Here is a 22,531-nt window from a genome sequence, read left to right as displayed (position 1 = left end):
TTCAAATAGAAGTCAATAAAATTAAACATATCATTTACATTTATGCATTCATCTGTATTCAAATTTAAGTTAAATTCAGATTAAAGCAAAATGTGCGAAAAGAAATACAAAGGGCTTGCTTGGTAAACAAATTTTTGAGGATCATTTAAAAAATATGATAGTTTTATATTTTTAGAATATTGTTTTGAATATAAATGCATAATATTTTCATAAAAAATAGACTAATTTTCATATTTGAGTTTACAAACAAATGCTCAAGTAACTGTTTTAACATCGTATTATTACAAGTATACAACAAGTGTGTTCTAGGCTTTCAATGGTCCTTCCCCTTCTCCAAATGGCATTTTAAGAAAAGCTCGAAACCAACTAAAGACGGGCATACGAACTTGCAGAAACCATTTATTATCACAGGTGAAAGAGGCCAAAAAGACCATGCCATTAGAGAGCAGTTACTTTAAGAAATGAGTTGAGCATAATTTAGCAGGCTGCCAATAGCATCCAAGTTTTTCCGGGTAATCGCAAAGTTTTGCTGAACATTCCTATAATCCCAGCATTAGTTTGATAAATTAAGGCTATGTTTGGTTCTGGAAAGTACAAAGGAAAGAAAAAAAATGATAAGGAAAATGATTTTCTCATGTTTGGTTGTCCTATGAAAAATATCAAAGAAAATCAAATATAATTAAAACTAATTAAAAACTTATGTATTTTTAAATTATTTAATCTTTATATTGATGAGTTAAAATAAATAAAATGAGTTTGAAGTAACAAAAAAAATAATTTATCAACTTTTAATATATTTTTTTATTTTCCTTCACTTTTTCTTTCCTTCTACTTTTCTTTTGTATTTTCTTTCCCTCGCATTTTCCCTCAAATTTTCCGGAACCAAACATAGCCTAAGGTTATGTTTGGTTCCCAGAAAATACTAAAGAAAGAAAAAAAAGGCAAAGGAAAATGATTTTTTTATGTTTGGTTGTCTTATAAAAAATATTAAAGAAAATCAAATATGATTAAAACTAATTAAAAACTTATGTATTTTTAAATTATTTAATCTTTATATTGATGAGTTAAAATAAATAAAATGAGTTTAAAGTAACAAAAAAAATAATTTATCAACTTTTAACCTATTTTTTTATTTTCCTTCACTTTTTCTTTCCCTCTACTTTTCCTTTGTATTTTCTTTCCCTTGCATTTTCCTTCAAATTTTCTGAGAACCAAACATAACCTAAGGGAAACATGTGGAAAAATATTCAAGTACTACTCTCATTCAGTAATGATTCTAAAACCAGATATATAAAAAAGAATAGCATCTGAATTACAAAAGCATCAAAATTACAAAAGAGAGCATTTAACAAGCTTTTATGCGCTACTCTGTTGATCTAACGACAGTAAAAATGAAATTATAAAAAGCTTAAGTGGCCCTTGCTTTTTCCTCCCTGCCCTACCTCCATTTTGTTTGCTGGGCAGACCACTGTTTTCTTATACACTGTCTGTGGTCCTCATAATAAAATTGAATTACAGCTTCAATTAAATAAGATTTTCAATCCGTTTATGGAATGAATCTAGTGCTTGTTCTCACCCTTCAAAAAATCTCTGTGGTCTGTCATCTGGGCATCACTCAGATGTTCAATGGCTCTGCCTCCATATTTTTGTCCTTCATTGATGCCCAATCTTCTGTCTCTGTAATGAATATGAAAATAGTGCCAGTCGTGAGTGCCAAGAAACCATAAAAATGGGAGGTTGAATAGAGCCTATATCGATTCATGGATTAGAAATTTTCTACATCTTGTCCACATGACAATCATACGTCATGTATAAGGCTCAAATGAGACTGGGCTCACTTGCATGCTAAGTTTAAAGCTCATTACATAGGCAAGATTACGGTGTAAGGATTATACTTACTTGACTTGTCAGCAATCACCATGAGCCGCCTTTGCAAGATAGATGCCACAAAGAGGAAAATCGAGCACATGCCAAACATGACAGTGATGGGGAATGCATTAACCTTCAAAAACATACCAAAAACAACTATTAAGCAACAGAAGGAACGATCACCAGAGAAGGAGCACATAGAAGTCTTCGCATGGTCGATATCCAAACTAAGGGCTGGTGAAGAATTGGATTGGTCCTTGGGTCATAACAAGATGGCTGCTAATGGATTAGATTAGTACTTCAGTCATAACTAGATATAGAGATTGGCATGCTAATAAGAATAGGATAGCCAACCACCAGTTTAAAGTTTATATGGGTTTTTTTTGGGTTCAGTTTGATTGAGGGTGCTCAAACAACGCAGGGAAAAAGGGGTGGGTAAAGGTTGAGTTGCCCTGCTCTTCACATAACCACGCCTACTACAATGTAAGGTCAAGCAGCGAATTAAGTCATTAAGGTTACATACATTATATAGCACGATGCACACAAAGATATTGAGGGGAATGCGGAAGAAGTTCATGATAGTGCTTCTAGCCTCCTCTGGAATGTACTGGGACCTCATCTTCATGATGGACGGCCAGAAGATCCCCACACAAGCCTCGAATGTGCAGAAGCCAAGAAGCTGGACACAACCTGCAAATGAGATGCTTCCGCCTTTCACCTTCGGAGGTTCTACCAAAATCTGCTCCAAATTAGCAATAAGTTAAAGATGGCAAGAAAAATTCAACACCCAGAAAGAAAATACCATATGAATTGGAGAATTGACATACATTTGTCACAATGGGAAGCAGGAGAGAAGCAGAAGAGATCACAAAAACGATCTGCATGTAACTTTCAGCTTTGAGTGATGTGCGGGCCAGCAGTCGAGAAGCAATAGAGCTTCCCAACATTGAAGCCAACATGAAAGTTGCAAAGATGAAACCATGGGGAATCTCCTCATCATTTGGGCTTAGAGCAGGAGTCCAGAGGAACACAAAAGTATACATTGAGCCTTCAAACAACGACTGAATTGCACCCAGCAACGCAATTTTCTCATCTGAACCACATGAAACATAATACTAAAGCTCCAAGAAAGGAGGAAAAAACTGAAAAGATGAGGAAACAGATGGATAAACCCATTGGGATAGCAAACAATGCATTCCTTAGGGGATAATCTAATTTAATGGTACAAGTTATTTACCTTTTTGCTTATTATAGAAAACATAAAGACAGACTCAGCATTTGGTAATCATATAACGGAAAATTTATATTCAACCATAGTATTTATTTGTTTAAAAAATTTATAACAACAAAAAGAGGAAAAAGAACTACCAATTAAGGCCTAGCTTCTCTGCACATTTTACATTAACTTTCTAAAGGCAAATTTAAAATAAAAAGGCAACCAGCAGGTCAGATGTTTGGCAGTTGATCAATGATAATTATACGCATAATGCATGTGCTTATGTATGTAGAGTTTCAAGGTCTACTCCATGGGCATTCATAGGCTATGATATCATATAAGATAGGATCAATGCATACAATGCAAAGCTTTGGGAACCTACCAGAAGCTATGGCAACAGCAGCTCCCTTGAACTGTGTAAGCAAGTCCTTGTTCTCTGAAGGATCACCATAGTTTTCAGACCATGATGACAAAATGACAGCCATACCAACAGCTAGAAAGCATGCAGCAGCATCAAAAGGGGCCACAGGGCCAAGGCTCAAGTTATCTACTAGTAGATTTCCAAACAACCCAGCGAGAATAGCAACAAGGCCATTGCCAAGAAATATCGCCTTTGAAAATGTCACAGACAACCATTGTTGCTCAAAGCCCCTCTGCACAGATTAAGGTGGAATATTATTACAATCATCAAAATGGACAGGTAATTCTGAAATAAGAATTCTACATCAGTTATTGACAAGATTTAGAGGGGTTTTTAATAAAGACATAAAAAGATGGTGAAAGCACAACTAGATGGTTCAGGTCCCCTAGATCAGGAAGTCCTTATGATCCGCCCAATTAAACAGTTAATCAATTTAACAAATGCAAGATAAATTTGTCAGCACTAATATATTTTAAGATTAAGGACAAAGTGACAACATCTCACCTTGTTGTGCTCGGCAACAAGCCATGACTCAAATGCTGAAAACAGGAGAGAAGTGGCGATACCTCCCAACACACGCCCCACCATTAAAATTCTGTACTGAGGTGAATGCTTGGTAATGCAGCTCAGTATATAAGTAATGCAATAAGTCACACAAGCTCTCTTCCGTCCCCTGCATTCATTGAATGAAGGCATTGTGAATCAAAACTAGGATTCCAATTCTAAAGAACAATGGATCCACAACAACATTTAGTAGGAAATCTCACTGTTTGTCAGCTAGAGATCCAACAATTGTGCCAAACAACATGGAGGACCCAAAACCAGCAATAAACAACTGTCCAATCTCCCCTTTTCCGAAGCCATACGTACTGTAGAGGAAGTACACATAAGGACCCTGCAACCAATCCCCGGCTATTGCCACATAAACATCAATCTGTCAGACATGGAAATAGAACTATGTCCGAAAATTTCAACTCATGTTTTATAGCAAAATTACCCAAAAACACAAATCTATTAGATGGAAAGACGAACATGCCTAAGAACTTCGATAAATATCAATTATTCTATACAATCAAAATCAATAATTAGCTTCACATGGTGGCTTCCTCTGGCAATCAAAGGAATTCCAAAAGCTAGAATGTATATTAGGATGCAGACAAAATGAAAAATCCATTCAAATTAAAACATTTCTCCAAAGCAAAATGATTATCATCGTGAAGACTTTTTAATACCAGCTATGATTTAGTGGGTCATCAACGACATGGATTGAATTAAAGCAAAGAAATACATTACATAATGAAGCGGAATTGACAAGGAATTAATTATTAAAAAGCATTCACATGATCTACAAAACCAGTGACTCCACTAGCTAATGGCCTCACAGCCCACACCCTCAACGCTCCGTTTGGTTGCCAAGAGAAAAGGAATATGCATTTTGAATCTTAAAAGGACCACAATAAGACACCCATTTTCCAAAACCAAACACAAACACCAAACCCAAAACTCACATTCCCTCCCCACATTTTCCTGGCAACCAAACACCCAGATCCGACTCCAAACCCAGATCCCACATTCAAAACAAACGGATCTAACAAACCACACACATGACACAGCAGATCCGCAATTGCGCAAGATCCACAATGGAAAAACAAAACACTAGTCAGATCTAGAAACCATTTTCCTGGGATTTGAATTTTTACCCATCATGAGAGAGTAGACAAGAAGATAATTGTTCTTGAAAGAATTGAAAGCCGTGGTGGTATTGATTCGGTCCTTGTTGTTCTTGCTGAGCTCAATAACAGCTACAACTGCAGAGAGTGCACCAAATACAAGGAAGTAGAAGACCTCCATTGCTGTTACAGAGAAGAGAGAGAGAGAGGGAGAGTTAAAGATTGTATGGAAAGTAGGATTCCAAGGTTATTGACAGACACAAATTTATAAGGGGAGCAGAGGATGGGGTTGGATCCTCTGCTGTGGGGGTTTAGTAAGTGCCTGCTGTTTGTGATTGTACTTTGGATGGTGGTAATTTAATTTAGAAAAATGCTTTAAAAATTTATGAATATTATGGATTTGTTGTGGATGTTCCTCATAAGTCATAACATCCTTAAAAAACAGCTTTTAGAATCATTGTTAAAAACATATTTTAATTATTTTTATTAACAATTTAATAATTTAAATATAAAAAATAAGTCAAAAATATGAAAAATAATAATAATAATTTTATTGTCTTATTTATTCGGTATATTATGAAGTATTTTTTTTCCCATCTTTTCCATCATCCAAATCAATATATAATAAATACTTAAAAATATATCATATTTATTTTAGAAAACAAGTTGTTTTCAAAACAGATTTTGAAAAATATGTTTTGGGAATCAATTCCACAAACTATTTTCAATTATTTATGAAACAATAATTATTTTTATGCTTAAAAATTTTATTATTGCCCACCTTCAACTATGGACAACAATTTATTCGTAAATATTTTTTATTTTAGTTGTTAAATAAATAAAAATTCTAAAGGTGATTTATGGGTACAAAAAATGAGATAATGAATTTTTATTTTTTAAGTACAAAATTATTTTGTATTTTGGATGTATGTGATATTCATAATTTTGAATCTATATGAATTAAAATTCTTACATAATTGGAAAACTTTTTGAAAACTTGACATTTTTTATTCCTCTAGTGAAGATCTCTTGCCACCTAAAAATTGATAGTTTTTCCTCCTAGGATAAGGAAAGTGAAAACCAAATATAATTTTTTTTTCTTTATTTAGGAGTAAATTTAATTTTTATAAATTTTATGCTAATAAATTTATATTAATTCCCAAACAATTTTCTCAAATGATTCTAACTTATGAATGCAATAAACATTGGGTTTAGCAAATATTAGTCTAATCACATTTTTTAAATTTTGAGAATCGTCTTTAACTTAAAAAATAGTTTGATGGTATTTGAATTAAAAATAGTTTTTTTTTTTTGTTAGATTTGTTATGAAATATGATTATTTTTACTAAAATTGTATATTATATGATACATATTTAATTTATTAAATAGAATTTTATAACTAAATAATTTTTAATTATTTTTTAAATTTGATCTTAAAAACTAATTTTTAAGAATAATTTTTTAAAACATTACTAAACAAATGAATAATTTTCTTAAAAAATAAAAAAATAATAATTTTTGTTGAAATGGAAATGAATTTTCAAATTTAGGCTTCAAATGTTACCCTATAAGACTTCATAATGCTATCATTGTCCCTAATTGTAATGGTCACCTCATTGTCCCATCATTATTTCCTTATGGTTGTTGCTCCATCAAGTCTTTGAAATCTAGCAGCATCGCCATTCATATATAATTTTTTTTTTTTTTTTGAAAATTCTCATAAATTGACATATTTATTTTAAACTATCACAATCAAGAGGGTGCCCATCACCTCAATTAGATATGAAATTGCCCATCAATAAATGTCTTGAAATATTTTGTTAGAGGTTTGAATTTAAATCTTGTCTTCATAATAATTTGGAGCCACAAACCAACAAGACAAATAAATAAAACATTAATGGAATATGATATTTTAAAACATCAAACAGGCAAAATTTAAAGATTTTTTTTAATTACAAAATAATAAGATGAGCATTATATGATAAGGAAGAAAAAATATGTTCAATAAATTCTTGATAAAAAATCATTTAAAATTTTTTTTTTCTACAAATGTATTATTTTTTGAAAAAAATTTGAGGGTGTTTCATTTATTTTTAAAAATTTTTTAACAATAATTTAAAATATAAAAAATATTTTAGGTATAGTACTTTTATTAACAATATTTAAAAAAAAAATTATTTTTTATGTTTGAGTTCCAAATATAATTTTATTCATGAATAATGAGAATTATTTTTAAAATCATTAAAAAAAATGGTTTTTAAGAATCTCGAAGTTTTGGGTCAAAATAGTCCTTTAAAAAAAAAAATGTAATATCTAACCACTCTTTCAAACTTATGTTCAAATTGATCTCTTTGGTACCACGTAGGTGTTGACTTCATTTTTGAATTAAAGCCATAGTTGTCAACTGCGACTTTAACTAGTTTTTTTTAATTAAAAATTATTAAATTATAATTTATGATTGAAATTTAAAAATATATTTAAATAATAAACTATTTATATTTAAATTTAAAAATCTAGTATTACTTCAACAAACATAAATTGATAAATAGAAAATATTATAATTGAAATCTCAATTTTCAATTGCGCCTTAAAAGTATACTATTATTTCGATAAAGATAATTTATCATAATACAAATAAATTAATATCTTAAAAAACAACAAATTAAATATCTTAAATGAATAAATTATACAATTTTATATATTATTTATATGTTATATAAGTTTATTATTTTAAGATTATTAATTTATTAATAAATAAAATATTCATTTATAATATCTTCTATTTATCAATTTATGTTTATTGAAGTAATACTAGATTTTTAAATTTAAATATAAATAATTTATTATTTAAGTATATTTTTAATTTTTAATCATAAATTATAATTTAATCATTTTTAGCAGTTGATAACTACGGTTTTAACTAAAATGACAAAAAAAATATTTTTAATGACATGGCTTCTACTTGGTACCAAAAATGTTAATTTGAATATAAGTTTGAAAGGGTGGTTAGATGTTATAAATTTTTTTTTTTTAAAAGGGTATTTTTACCCAAAACTCATAATCTAATCTGGCCGTTGTTTCAGAAGGTACAACCAAGGAAAGCTAGAAACCCACAGGATTGTAGGTGATCCATACCGCATATGACAGAAGCCCATGCTGCTGAGAGGACGCGGTTTCACATTCAAGTACAGTTACATGACACGTGGCAATATCTGTACGGTGAATTAAAGTAATACTGGTAGTCGTAGGTCCTCAGTGTGTCGGTGGTTTCGGTGTAAGCAATAGTGCAAAACGGCACGTCCTGGGATTTCTAATGTGGGCCCCACCATTACCCATTGTTTCTGGGCCGTTTTTGTAAAATGGGCCCACAAACTAGAAAAAGTCTTTGATAAATTAATGATTAATGGGCCTGGTTGGTCAGAATTAAAAAAATCCAATTGTTGTTTTAGAATTAATTAATTAATTTTTTAATGAAGATATGAAAGAATCAAGTGGTGCTCTAGTTATTGAGCGCAACCATCCTATGGTCAAGCTTTTGAGGTACATGAATCAGATGTGGTCTTTTTCTTTCTTTCTTTTTTTATTGCTTTGTGATTATTCGGAAGCAAGATATTTAATTGGGTTAATTTGATAGATTACCATTATTGAATTGTCCTGTGGATGACATGAAATGCAATTTTTTTTAACAAAATTTAGTGAAAAAAAAAGTGTGTTTTCATTCCCTCTTGGAAAAAATAAATAAATAAATAAAATAAGAATTCGGGTTTATAAAATACAAATTTTAAACTATTATTTAAAAATAATCAACATTTTATACAATTTTTTTATTAAATATATTTCATTTAACCAATACTATCTTTTAATGATACGAGTATTATCTTTAGTCATCTTATATATTAGTTTTGATCAATGAGTATATACAATTTGAATTATTTTTAAAAAATTTATATTTTATAATTATTTTTAATACTTTCTTATTATTGTTTTTATATATTTTTTTCTATTATTAATTTATCAAATATTTATTTATTGAATTTTTGCCATACTTTCAAATATAATTTGTTTTAAGGGAAAATCCAAAAAACCTTGTTGTTTATTTTATTAAAAAAAATTATAATATTAAAGTCAATATTATAAAAATAATAATAACTAATTTTCAATGCTTTTTTTTTTATATATATTTCTTCCACTATAAAAACCAAAACTAAATCTTTTCCTAAAAAATGTAGAATAATTGAGCAGATGAATTTCAGAGTTTGTTTGGAACTTTTTTCAAAATTTAAAAAAAAAAATTGAAAATAATTCTTAAAAATAACATTTTGTAAAGGTTTATCAAACATACCTTTGGAATTGAAAATTTATTTTTTATTTTAAAGAACATTAAAACTATTTTTAATAACAGTTGCCAAAGAGCCCTCAATGGTGTGGTTCATCGAGTTCTTCATGGAAAGTTTAAAGAAGCCGTACTTGTCCACCTGGAGAGTTTAAGAAAAGAAAGGGCGATGGTCATGCTTCTATTTATTACATGTCATGTGCTCATCATGAACTCCAGATTACAATTTTTGGACAAATAAAAGGAGAAAAATGTCGTGGCCAAATGACATATTTCTCATGGTATGTACTATGTACCCTATACTTAAAAGTGTAGGTTTTAAATGCCTTCAATTCTATTAATAAAATCATATATTATAACATATTTTTTAAATATTTATTTGCATTTTCAATTATTCATATATTTTTTATAATAAAAAATGATGAAATTTTCTATGATACAAAACAATAATATATAAGGAAGTTTTAATATTAGTCATTAGATTTTAGATTTTATTATATAGTTTGGGGAGTTAAAAATGAGATACTATTTGGGGTTTTTTTTTAAATAAATTAACTAATAAAAATATTTCAATACTAAAAATTAGCCCAAAAGTTTTGCATTTTTTATTTTTTATTTTTTATTTTTAAATAAATTAACTAATAAAAGTATTTTAAAATATTAAAAACATTAATGCATCCCACACCCATCACTCCTTTTATAAAAACATGGGAGGAGAAGGGGAGATGAAGGCAGCCAGCTTGGAAAACTTTTGTTATCGATCGTTTGGTGAGACTTTTATCAATTATCACTACGACCCAAAAAAGGATGAAATGTGGATGAAAGAAATCTACACACGAACACACCCCTTAAACCTCCACCACTCACGCTGATTCTTTCAAGCCTAAAAATCCACAATCTCCATGGCCCACACTCACTTCCCCCAAAGATCTCCCAAAACATCACCAGACCAAATGCCTCGATTTCATTTCACTCCAATTCATCGACAAAAGGGCAAAAGCTGCGGAGATTTTCGCAAGTCTCCCCCTCTTTGAAAAAATGGCAGCTCTTGCTTCGATCACTCCACACTCTTCTTCTTCTTTACATCCCAAGTCCCACCTCTCTTCAAACACTAGTCACCACTCCATTTCTTCGTACTGCGTGACCAGATCAGTTAGAACTAATAGGCAGAGACTATATTCAGAGTCTGGCTCTAGGGGCCTAAAGATCCAAAGTGCAGCAACAAAACCCGCAAAATCGCCAGGTATGTCTGTTTTTAGTGTGAATTTGAGCATAGTAACAAGTTTTTTCGTTCGCTTTCTGGAGTTAACGAGATGGATTGATCAATTCAGTGATTAAGTTCGGGTTTTGAGGTGCATACTAGACTTAATTCATCTAGTTGCTTCTTTGTTCTTGTTTTGAGGGATTAGCTGAGGAAGACTGGAAGATTAAGAGGGAGGTTCTGCTAGAGAAAAAGGTATGCACCTCTTTCTATGTCATATGGGACTCATTCAAAGATTTCAATGAACCAATAAACTAATTCAACAACAATAATTCAATAGTAATTTATGTTATTGCGCACCTGGATAACTCATAGATCACAAGCAGAATTCTTCCTTTTTATCCGGTGAGAACTCCTGGAATGTTTATGATTTGCAGGTAAGGAGTGTGGATGCCAAGGAAGCTCTTCGCCTTCAGCAAGAGAATAACTTTGTGATTCTTGACGTCAGGCCTGAAGCAGAATTCAAAGAGGTCAGTTCTTCATATTTGATATTGAAATTAGCAGTATGGAAGTCAGTACAAGAACTCATAACCCCCTGCTTATGTTATTGAGATTAAATTCTTCAGTCAATAGGAGCAGAAACAGAACACATTTTTTTTATATTTTCGGGTTGCAGGCTCATCCTCCAGGCGCTATTAATGTGCAAATATATAGGCTTATAAAGGAATGGACAGCGTGGGACATTGCTAGGCGTGCTGCATTTGCATTTTTTGGCATATTTGCAGGCACAGAAGAGAACCCAGAGTTCATGCAAAGTATATTGCTCTTACCTAATCATGCTTTGGGTCGTTGGATTGCTTCTGGATAATTCATGGTTTTGGGATTAACTAAATGTATGGTATCATGCTAACAGGTGTGGAATCGAAAATAGATAAGAGCGCAAAGATAATAGTGGCTTGCTCATCTGGGGGTACCATGAAACCGTCCCAAAACCTCCCTGAAGGCCAGCAGTCAAGGTGGTTCTTCTCCTCCTATTGTATCTTCCTCTTCCCTTCTCTCTGAAACTTCATTGTGCCACACCAACTTCTATGAGAATTATACTCTTATTCCACAATGTTAATATAATACCATTCTACCCTAGGATTGTTTGATGAAAACCGATAAATGAGGTAAGAAGCAAGAAAAATTCAAGATCATGACATTAATGTAGACCAGGCATGTAAGGGCATTACCTGATGCAGGTCCTGTTTTTGGTGGGTTCTGGGACCAGTGGATTGGTAACAGATCTAACCTTTCAGTTCAGCATTTTTGCAGCAAGTGGTGGTATACGAACTTGAACCTGTATACGAACTTCTATGAGCATTTTTGCAGCAAGTGGTGGTATACGAACTTGAACCTGCATGTCCCAAAGTGGGAGAACGAGAGTAAACTATATATCGGTTCTCCAACTTTCTGCATTTCTACGTAGTTTCAGCTATTTTGCAGAATTAGTATTATGACCTTGAAGATGGCATAAAAGAGCAGACAGGATATCAATTCTAATAGACACAAAAGATATGTGTTACTACTATAAGAAACATGAATAAAAAGGAAGGGTAAATAGATAGAAAGTATATGATCTTGCCTTTAGGTCACATACAATTCATGGGCAACAACTGACATTACAACTATAGAAGCTCTAAAAGCCATATGGTTCCAAGTATAATTCATTTTCTTGGATACAACCAAACAAGTTGGTAACTTGATGCTATTTTCTGCAGGTCACTGATAGCAGCCTACTTACTCGTCCTCAATGGTTACACCAATGTCTTTCACTTAGAAGGGGGACTCTACACATGGTTCAAAGAAGGCTTGCCATCAGTTTCAGAAGAATGAAATCTCCATCAGATTTAGTTATTTCTACAGAAGGTGGGTTTTTGTAAAAGGATCATGTATATCATCATTGGTTCGACTTGTGTCCTTCGTGTAAGAGTTTGTAACATATTTGGAGGCTTATGTTATGTATCTGGGATGCTAACTAGTAGGCTGTTTCTAACATTTGTTGCATATGAAAGAAATGGTTGCGTACCTGCTTACAAGCCACACCAGTGAATGAAAATTGCTACCACACAAAAAGGCAAATGACAGATTATTAAAAGATAGTTATGACAATAAAAAATGAATGTTAAAAATAACATTGTCAAGAATCCACAAAAGATCGAAAATCATACAGAACAAGGCACAAGTTATGGATGCCAAGTCATTAGTCAATGGTATTGGATAACAGTGTCATTGATAGTATCCTAACAGAAACCGGAGATCCCCACATAAACAGCATTAGATAACCGTTGATGTACATAACCGTGACAATGTTGTACCAAAAGCGTCACCAATAAATAACAAGCCATTGTAGTTCCTATAAGAAACAGGATTTTCACTCCAGTAAAACTCAAGCTTTCACAAGGTGGCAAGCAGCAATTAATTTCCTCCCTTTTTTTCAGAACCCAGTGTTGGTTTTACATATAAAATAATCAAGAAGTTTCAGGAAGGCGGTATACTGTGATCTCCTGCTGCTTGAAATACCGACGGTCCTCTTCGTCAACAAGAACAAGGTTCAAATAATATTTGACGCTGAATTTGTTGTTAATGTTGCGGTGTGTAGGTGTCAGCTCATAGGGACTAAGAAACAGTCTAATTGGAATTGATTCACCTGTAAAAAAAGAAAAGGCTTGTGGATTGATACATGTATGGAATATGTATGAAACCTGAAGTGTGGTTCTGAGGATACCTCTTACTGGAGCACCATCCATCAACTCAAACTTTGCTAGTGTCTCCGTCTCAACATGGGTGTTGGCCCCTGATCCTGTTGACTCTCGCCGTCTGATCTCGAGATCCATATTTTTTATCTTGATTCTTACAAGAAGAAAATATATCTTCCCGATAATAACATCTTTCAGATGATACCTGGATATTTTAAACTTCAATTAGCTATGACAAAGATCTTCCCTTCTAACTTAAACTCGAAAAAAAGGCAATAATTGAATCCACCATCCTACTCCCTAGTGCTTGTGCACAGGTGTGAAACCTCACCCAGACCAACCAAATTGTCCATACTCATTATGTCATGATTAAGCAAATATCTATTTGCAGTCAAGGGACAAAACTCAAACACCAGAAGAAGACATGTTATTCCAGGTTTCAGTACCATAAAAAATCTGGTTGGCAGTTGATTCCTATCTAAGAATCCAACCACCCAAAAAGGAACTGCATATCCAAGTCAAATGAATTATGTAAAACGTACTTGCTTTTATTGTACTCAAACTCAATGTGTAGGCAATCTTCAATTCCAACCTCCATCTGGCAAGCATTTAGATTATGTTAGAAGTCCGAAAAATCATTCTTAATGGGATTTGCATGCTAAACAGGATAGAAGGATAACCCAGCTCTACAGTACAATGATATCATACCCACCCAATACCAAAACAAAGACACTCTGCTCAATAAGTTTTCCAGTCTGTTACTAGATTCTACATGAATATTAATAAGGATGAGAACAACTTCCATGGTCATTTAAAATTTGAGATCGCCATTTGAGATAACAGTATGCAACAGGCTACAATAGGGGAAAAGGATTCCATAAAAACCATCAAGGTAGTAACAATTTCTTCTCACATACACCTAACCTACAATGGGCTATCTGTGCAAATGAAAGATTATACTAACCTTAATACTAGTGTTAATTTCCGGAGGTGGGGTATAGTTGCGAACCTGATGCATTAAGAATAACACCATTATAAGATCAAAACTGTATTAATAAAATTATCAAATTGATAAGACCAGAAATGCTTTATAATTTATATATTAAAAGATTGTGAGGCAGTAAAATAAGCATTATATAAAACTGTATTATTGATATATCTATTTAATTTCCCAGTAAGAAGCAACCATTTCCAAATTACAAATAAATAAATAACATCTATGATTTGTTCAAACCAACAATTTACTATATAGGCTGTCCAAGATTTATAATCTAAAATAAAGTTTCAAGGTTCTAGTTTAGCAAGTAACTCAAAATCACATTCCATAATAATCTTAAGCGTGCACAACTAATCTTAAATACTGCCAATATTAATAAAAGCAAGGCATAAATAATTCTCCTGTATATCTTAAATACAAAAGATCCTTTTTCCTCGGCTTTTGCTAGGGCAATATTAGGTAGTCAGGCATTAACCACAACCATTCCAGGCTAGGAACTGGTGGTTGTACAGTACAAGGCACAAACAGGTATTCTGAAAACCACCAAAAAACAACCATGAAAGATTTAACAGTTCTAGGATGAAGTGTCTGCTTATATGACTGACTCTTGAAGTTTCTTTTTCCCCTTTCTTGCCTGCGCCATTGCCCCAATAAGAGGGCTATCATGTCTCCAAGATTGTGGTGTTCATCCACATATTGTCATAATTCTCAGCCCTCTAGGAACTGCAAACATCAGTATCTGAGGGGCCAGATACATGAGAAAATTTTTGCGATCTACTGCAGATATGGGGTAGAGTTGCCGAAAATATATTAATTTGCACATAACCACATCCTTAAAAATTTTTTTTGATAGGTATAACCACATCCTTAAATTGATAATGTAAGAAATATGACTTTAAGGTATCTTTTCTTCTTCCTCTTTTTGGAGAAGAATATGCACGGAAGATTGCATGACCCCTTAAAAAAAAGAAGAATCATCAATTACTAAATGTTCTTCACAATACAGAAAGATTACCACAAAATCTTGGTATTCCACAATGCTACCACCATAGCCACGACTGATTGTAACTTTTAGGACATACCTGCAATGAACAAATTTGAGATAAATTGTAAATACTAGTAAAAAATATCACACACCATATGCTTTTAAGAATTATATTGATCAAAGCATTTTAAAAATTCACACTTTGTAGATTACTATACAATTAATCATTTCCAATTTCCGCTCATGCCTAAAGGGCGCTGAATTGATAAAACCAATTATTTTCAATTTACAAACTAAACAGCAAAGAAAGTAACACTAACATGTTAATATTCAACCAACATAAGGAAGTGACAAAGCCTATGAGCACATGAAGTACCAAAACTGATCCACATGGAAGAAGAATATCTTAAGTCAACTAAAGAAGAGTAAACCCAAAAAGGGAGGATCTACAATTTTGTAGATTCAAGATTAAAGACCCACAATCTTGAACAAAAAAGCTTGGACTTAAGAGGTACTACAATACTTGGAAATACAATTGCAACAAAAAGGTGAACAAAATCAAGTTTTGAATGGATTAATTAAGTGGAACCTGAAAATTCATTTTGATATCCTTGAATATCATATCAACAAAAAAGCACAATAATACAGAGCAATGACTTTATTTAGCTTTTCCAATGGATGCAGGGAAATTCAGGTAAGTGCTACTACAGAGTACAGATATATTTATATGCCTTAAAGAAATCTATTCCTAGCCTTGTTCATTGGATACACAAAGTTAAATAAAGATCAAAGTGAAGTATAGTCACAAAAGCCAGAGAAAAACTCACGGAACTATAGCAACAATTCATATGGTCAATTGTAAAATTCCAAAGGGTTAACCAACGAAAGAATATTAATACAGAGATTTACTATGAAAGCTTTAAAAAATAATAAATATGTTACCTAAGCCTCACATTAACCCCATTGTACGTCTCGTATGGCATTTCAACTGTAGAAAATTCAAATGGATATGTTTTCCTTTCATATATTTCTCCAGGCACATCCAGTTCACGAACTGCAAAAAAGAAGAATAGAAGTAAAACCAATCTCTTATTGCTGATAGGTTTGATTGTTGTTTCACCTCATGGTTGCACATACAAATTTATAAAATCAGTAGTATTAATGGCATGAGGTATAAAAATAGAAAGAAAAAGGAAAAAAAAGAAGCAAGGTTATTGTTTAACAAAGTGGGAAAAAAACCCTGGGCTCCTAAAAAATCCTAAGATAATAGCATGAAAGCCAGAATAAACTTACCAAGGGAGGTAAAATCATAGAAGTTGCCTCTGTCAAAATACATCTCTGCAAAGTGAAACGAAGTTTTCATTAATGTTTGAAAAACAAGAAACAGCAGTTCCACCAAACTGAGAGACAAGATTTATTTATTTTTTTATCAGAGCAAGACAAGGTTTATTCAGAAAAGGAGAAGAACAAAGAATGAAAATGCCAAAGAATAAAAAACAGTAAATAATTATAGTAAACACTTCCGTCAGTACCAGCTAACACAAATATTAGCTAGCATCCAAGTTAAATGAACTAAAAAATCCAAGTGTTAACAAGCTAACAGAGGATAGTGATTGGTTTCAAGCATGCCCCTTTTGACTAAAATTAATGAAGATATTAAATGAAAGTCAAATATCTAAAGAGGATTAGATATTCATTTATTGCCCTTGATGTCTGACTCAAGTGATAAAGCGTTATAATCTATCAAAAACAAAAATAAAAAAATAAAAAATAAAAATAAAAGGTGATAAAGGGCTGTGGAGGGTTTTGCAAGAGGTTCTAGGTTCAAGTCCCACTGGGGACAAAAATTTACCCATCAAAAAATAAACAAATAAATATCCATTTCTTAGTTAAAAAGGTTGAAGATAATATATCTAAAGCAGAGTGTAAAACCATGTGTAACAGAACAACCCGAAATCCAGGATTAACCTGATTAGGATGATAACAGTTAACCATACACAATATGGTAGAATAACCATGTGCAAGTATGCAACTATGTTAAATACTTTGACACATTTACCAGTACCTAAAACAAAATTTTCAACCTTCACATTCGCTTGAATCGCAAAACTATAGGAACAAGGAAATGCAATACAGTGTTTAATTCTTCCTTTTGACACGCATCATACTAAATTGAAAGCATTGAACAAAAATGTACCTATCTGACCAAGGAGCTCAATTTTCACACCATTGTGTTCAACCTTCTTTCCCTGAAGTGGTTCTATAGATATCTGAAAGTATTACAACATAACAATATTTTTTCAGCATCAAAATTATTAATCTAAATTATTTCCAGTTATTTTCTGAGTACAAAAACTAAACATACAAATAAAGATAACACATAACTATGATATCATGCAAGATACCTTTCCAGAAATGTTTTCCTGACTTTGAAAAAGTGGGACCATTACTGTCTGACCATTTTCTTTCTTTATTGGAACCTACAAAATCAAAATGCCATGTTAATAGCAAAATATAGATGAACAAATCTGAACTCAGATGGAAATTAAACAAAAGAATTCATCAATATTGCTCATTAGTCATTGAATCTAAAATTTCTTCAAGTAACAACATAAAGCCCCTAACAAAACCACAAGAATTTTATTAACTATTCCAATGACCAGATAAGGATCAAGACTAAAAGTAAATTTTTATCAGTTGTTCTTGAAGTTCTTCAAATCCCACCATAAAGGGCATCACAGGTCAAATTATATTATGAAGCCCACCAATCCCCCCATTTGCATAATTATGAACCCAAAAAATAAAGCTGAAGACATCCATTGTTCACAGGATGACATACGAGTGACACTATTATCCAAGGTTATTCATTTAGTTCCAGAAAGCAAATGCCATATAATTGATAAGATTCACGCCCCATTAAGCAATGGATAAGAATCTCCATTTTTCTCTTTCCTTCACTTTATGAATGAAATCAAACACAAAGCAGATATTAAAGTTCTACTAGCGTGCACCACCAAGCTCAACCAAATACCTGCTTCCGACTTTTTCCATCAGCAAATGTGATCGAAATATTACATGATGGCTTGAAAGCTCCAATTAGGTAATTCTGAAGAAAACAGAGTGAATTTTCACAACCAAACTTACAATTTCGTAATGGCCAAATAAATAAGAATTATGATCAATCTGAAGCTAGTTGAGAAACTTTACCATATTGTTTAAAATCAGACCCCCAATTCAAAAGCCTTATCTAGAACACCAGAAAAAAAATACAATGTCAATTTCAAATTTTAAGTCACAACATTTAGAATAGCTAAATATGCACAACTGGAAAAAATTCAAGCCGAGATTTTTTCTCCAAACCCTACACCTGCTCAGCTCTCTAATAGTGTAAACCTTCCTTTGGTTCAGTGAAAGAACAAAGGACATCAGACGAAATGAAACCAAATGCTTCCTTTATCAAATTCAAGCATTTTCCTTTTCTTTTCCCCTTTCTTTCATTCTTTCTCGGGGAGCAAACGGACGCTAAGACTGGAAATGACTGAAAATCAGTATTTCTTCCACTAACTGGAATCACTACACCTATAACTCCACACAGAGTCAAATCAGCATCAATGAGAAGAGTAAGAAACACGGATCACATGAAATCAATCCACAACCCGAAATTACTCTCAATTTTGCAACACATTGAGCAACAAGATCAACATCAAATGCCTACAATTTCGGTCACTTGGTTTCCGCTACTCTATTGAAAATTGTTCCCGAGAAAAAAAAAATGAAACAAAAAAGAAGTCCGGAAATTTTTATTATTTTCCGGGAAAACTAACGGGGGGAAGCGAGGGTGAGAAATTGCCGTACCTCGCAGTTGGTGGAGCAAAAACCAAATTGACTGTGAGCTGGAGCCGGAAAACGAAGCCTGAGGAATCGGAGGATTGAAATCAGAGAGTCTTTTGCAGAGATGAAGAAACTCGTAAAGCGAACTCGGTGGATCGACCGATGGGACTCCACAGTTGAAATATGAACGACGACGCAGTATCTGGGCCTAACGGGCCGGGTTCATTTGCACCCGCCCGGCCCTTTTTGATTGGGCTTGGGCCCGCCCAACGATTGGAATTTACCAAACTGTCCCTGTGGACAAATACATCAAATTAATGGTATTTATTGTAATTTTCTTATTAACGAATGGCATTCATTCTTTTGGCTAAAGAATGAAATTTACGCTATATATGCATACAACAAAACAATTTGTCAATATTATTTAATGTGAACAGTATTATTATTGTTTCATTAAGTTTTGTGTGCTTGACAGAGCAATTTATTTAACACCAACAATTCATCCACTGATTTAGGCCTAATAAACCAAGTTCGTTCATTTGCATGCACCAAATCCATATTGATTGGGTTCAGCTTCGTCCAATGCTTAGAATTTACTAAAATGTTTAACCTGACGATTCAATTTACATTTCGAGTCAAAGATATTTATTGTAATTTTTTGTCACATTTTGACAATTTTATTTAATTTAATGTCAATAATATTGGCCTTTGAAAGCTTTCAATTGGAATATTGAATTACTAAACCAAACTTATAAACTCAATGATGTATTCATAAACTACTCAACGTGAGGAGCAAGATTTATTTGAAATGATTCGTAACACCGACAAGCTATTTGGTACTATTCTAATGTATTAAATAATGCCGATTTACATAAGACAAAAAATATTTGAATCCATATGAGATGGGTTTTCTTTAAACCATAATTCTAAAAAGTTGGTATTGGTGCAATAAAAGTTTATAATTAATTATGAAGTAACTTTCTCGATAAGCTAAAAATATGTCTTCTAATAAAAGCATCGTATTAGTAAAACAAATTATAAAAAAATCATTTTGTTATCTTCGGGTTTTTTCATAAAGGCCTTTTCATTTTAACAATAGAACTTCAATATAATGGTTTATTTGATATTTAAACACAATTTAAGACTTACAATGCTTGGCTATTATAAACACGTTGGAATGAATTTTGTAATTTATCCTTAAATTAATTGTGCATTTATTTACTTAAAGCTTATATTGGATATAAGCTTTAAGTAAAATATTAAAATTAAAAGAAATAACTCATAAAATATAGACTCAATGAAATTATATTCACATAACATACAAATATATTTAATTTTATTATCTAAATAATTTAAAATATTATAAATATTCAATATAGATTTAATTGTGAATAAAATTTGGGTAGGTTTGATTAGGTAAATTCTTTTGTCTAAGTTTAGACAATATTGTACAATTTTATGTAATCCATGGTTTAAAATAATTATATTTAAGATAAAATATGTATTCCATGAAACAATTAAAATATTAGAAGTATGTTTGAAATGTTTGAACACAATTGGACAACATATTCTCTGTACGCCACAGCATAAAACACTAAGCATGTAAATGGACTAGGCTTGGGCCCTCTTGATTTGGGTTGTGGTGGCTTAAACTAGGCCCAGTGGGCTGTTGTGTTGGGCTTGGAATTCAAGTCTTAGTTTCATATGACCCAAGCCTAGTTATTTAATAAATATAAATACACTTAGTCAGCGTAGGTTTTAAGTTTCATTCATTACAAATTTATTCCATTTATAAAATTTATTTTAGAGAGATTTTAGGTAAAAGGATTTTAGATAGATATGTTTAATAATTCTTTAAAACATAAATTTTATATATAAATTATATTTATATGAGTGTTAATTGACGAAATTTGAAATTAATGATAAATTATTATAATTATACAAAAGAGGTATGAATGAAATTAATTCAAATAAAAAATAATTGATATCTATATATATTTAAAAGGTAATTCATAGTAATAAAAATTTAATTTTCAACATTCAGCTTAAAGTTAGGGTTCAAGAAATTAAGGCTTTCCATAACATGGACACATGATTTTAATAATAAATATGAGTATTTTTATTCAAAATGTTTTTTAATAAGAGTCCGTTTGATAGTGATTATTAAAAGAGTTTTTAGTTTAAAAGTGTTTTTGAAATAAAAAATCGCTTGAAGTATTGAAAATCATTTATAACGTTTTATGATTTTAAGAAGCGTTTTTAGTATTTCTTACACTTTAAATTTTTTATTTTTCAAGTATTAAAAATGTTAAAAACGTTTTCTATAATCATTGTCAAATACACTTTTAATATATAATTTTTTAAAAAACACTTTTAGAAAAAATGTATCCACTAAAAATACTTCGAGTAGTCTCTATAAACTCACCCGCTGCAAAATCCTAACCATACTTATTTTTCATTGTTTCTTCCTTTCTTTGCTTCCTTCCCCCATCATCTTCTTCCTCAAATTTTTATTTTTATTTTTATTTTTCCAACCAAAAAAAAAAAGCAAATAAACAAAGAAAAACACTTATCGAGTGTGCAACATATTTATTTCAAACTTCTAAGAGGTTTGAGTGAAATTAACCTGCAAAAAGAGTAAAGTATGATCAAAATAAAGGATTTGTAAATGAAAATTTTGTTACGTGTTTGGTTCATTGGTCTTATATATATAAAAATTTAGTTGTTTGGTTTCTAAAAAATATTAAAGAAAAAAAAATTAAGAAAAAGGATTTTTTGATGATTTCATAATATATATAAAATAAAATCAAATAATAATTTAAATTAATTATCATTTTTTAATTTTTTTTAATCTTTATATAAATAGAGGAAAATAAGTGAAATAAAATTTTAAAAATATGTAAAAATAATCAATTAACCTTAAATCTATTTTTATTTTTTATTTTTTATTTTACTTTTACTCTCCATTTTCTTTCCCTTACATTTTTCTTTTAATTTTCTTAAAACCAAATATAGTCTTAAAATAGAAAAAAAATACTTTTATGGGCTAAATGTTTATTAAAAAACTATAGTAAAAACATATTGAAATTTATAATAATTTTCATTATTGCATTAGAAGATGTAGTTCTCAACTTTTTATTTAGAAGAGCAAATCACTCCTTAAAGAAAATATTTTTAGGCTTTGAAAGGAGAAATAAATGGCGTTACAAATAAAAATATATACTACATATGCTCCTATATGATAAATACCATCACTTTGATGTTAAAATT

The 22,531-nt window shown here is 31.4% G+C and overlaps 3 protein-coding genes across 4 annotated transcripts; 1 reads left to right on the top strand and 2 right to left on the bottom strand.

Annotated features, from left to right (window-relative positions):
* Positions 1 to 1,263: 1,263 nt before the first annotated feature.
* On the bottom strand, positions 1,264 to 5,419 carry LOC117933955 (molybdate-anion transporter). Its single transcript, XM_034855541.1, has 8 exons — positions 5,207 to 5,419; positions 4,274 to 4,418; positions 4,011 to 4,179; positions 3,468 to 3,738; positions 2,697 to 2,962; positions 2,393 to 2,608; positions 1,900 to 2,002; positions 1,264 to 1,677 (listed from the first exon to the last, which is right to left on the bottom strand). The coding sequence occupies exons 1-8, from the start codon at positions 5,355 to 5,357 to the stop codon at positions 1,616 to 1,618; spliced, it is 1,383 nt and encodes a 460-aa protein (XP_034711432.1). The 5' UTR covers positions 5,358 to 5,419; the 3' UTR covers positions 1,264 to 1,615.
* A 4,984-nt stretch (positions 5,420 to 10,403) lies between these two features.
* Positions 10,404 to 12,792, top strand: LOC117933767 (rhodanese-like domain-containing protein 14, chloroplastic). Its single transcript, XM_034855290.1, has 6 exons — positions 10,404 to 10,752; positions 10,919 to 10,965; positions 11,148 to 11,240; positions 11,387 to 11,525; positions 11,624 to 11,726; positions 12,471 to 12,792. The coding sequence occupies exons 1-6, from the start codon at positions 10,548 to 10,550 to the stop codon at positions 12,583 to 12,585; spliced, it is 702 nt and encodes a 233-aa protein (XP_034711181.1). The 5' UTR covers positions 10,404 to 10,547; the 3' UTR covers positions 12,586 to 12,792.
* Positions 12,793 to 12,938: 146 nt separating this feature from the next.
* LOC117933766 (vacuolar protein sorting-associated protein 26A) lies at positions 12,939 to 19,430 on the bottom strand. Of its 2 annotated transcripts, none has more exons than XM_034855287.1 (12): positions 19,286 to 19,430; positions 18,638 to 18,677; positions 18,462 to 18,536; positions 17,836 to 17,910; positions 17,628 to 17,700; positions 16,724 to 16,768; positions 16,373 to 16,484; positions 15,461 to 15,527; positions 14,413 to 14,457; positions 13,991 to 14,046; positions 13,478 to 13,653; positions 12,939 to 13,399 (listed from the first exon to the last, which is right to left on the bottom strand). In XM_034855287.1, exons 2-12 carry the CDS (start codon positions 18,638 to 18,640, stop codon positions 13,221 to 13,223), a joined length of 906 nt encoding a protein of 301 aa, XP_034711178.1. In that variant the 5' UTR covers positions 18,641 to 18,677; positions 19,286 to 19,430; the 3' UTR covers positions 12,939 to 13,220. The 2 variants fall into 2 exon arrangements, with proteins under 2 accessions (XP_034711178.1, XP_034711180.1); XM_034855289.1 differs by lacking the exon at positions 19,286 to 19,430 and adding an exon at positions 18,798 to 18,888.
* Between the last annotated feature and the right edge of the window lie 3,101 nt (positions 19,431 to 22,531).

This window comes from Vitis riparia, chromosome 16 (assembly GCF_004353265.1).
Source record: "Vitis riparia cultivar Riparia Gloire de Montpellier isolate 1030 chromosome 16, EGFV_Vit.rip_1.0, whole genome shotgun sequence".
Classification (NCBI taxonomy): Eukaryota; Viridiplantae; Streptophyta; class Magnoliopsida; order Vitales; family Vitaceae; genus Vitis; species Vitis riparia.
This window is presented reverse-complemented; position numbering and strand designations above follow the sequence as displayed.

What these genes read in the sequence shown, in the direction of transcription:
- LOC117933955 (XM_034855541.1), bottom strand. Translation starts at nt 5,357, where the DNA reads ATGGAGGTCTTCTACTTCCTTGTATTTGGTGCACTCTCTGCAGTTGTA. An exon ending in TGTCTACTCTCTCATGATGG is followed by an intron (nt 4,419 to 5,206) that starts GTAAAAATTCAA and finishes ATGTGGCAATAG; the next exon opens with CCGGGGATTGGTTGCAGGGT. An exon ending in TGCTGTTGCCATAGCTTCTG is followed by an intron (nt 2,963 to 3,467) that starts GTAGGTTCCCAA and finishes CATGTGGTTCAG; the next exon opens with ATGAGAAAATTGCGTTGCTG.
- LOC117933767 (XM_034855290.1), top strand. Translation starts at nt 10,548, where the DNA reads ATGGCAGCTCTTGCTTCGATCACTCCACACTCTTCTTCTTCTTTACAT. An exon ending in GAACCCAGAGTTCATGCAAA is followed by an intron (nt 11,526 to 11,623) that starts GTATATTGCTCT and finishes TCATGCTAACAG; the next exon opens with GTGTGGAATCGAAAATAGAT. An exon ending in CCTGAAGGCCAGCAGTCAAG is followed by an intron (nt 11,727 to 12,470) that starts GTGGTTCTTCTC and finishes TATTTTCTGCAG; the next exon opens with GTCACTGATAGCAGCCTACT.
- LOC117933766 (XM_034855287.1), bottom strand. An exon ending in ATGGAAAAAGTCGGAAGCAG is followed by an intron (nt 17,911 to 18,461) that starts GTATTTGGTTGA and finishes TTGATTTTGTAG; the next exon opens with GTTCCAATAAAGAAAGAAAA. An exon ending in AAATTAACACTAGTATTAAG is followed by an intron (nt 14,047 to 14,412) that starts GTTAGTATAATC and finishes AATGCTTGCCAG; the next exon opens with ATGGAGGTTGGAATTGAAGA.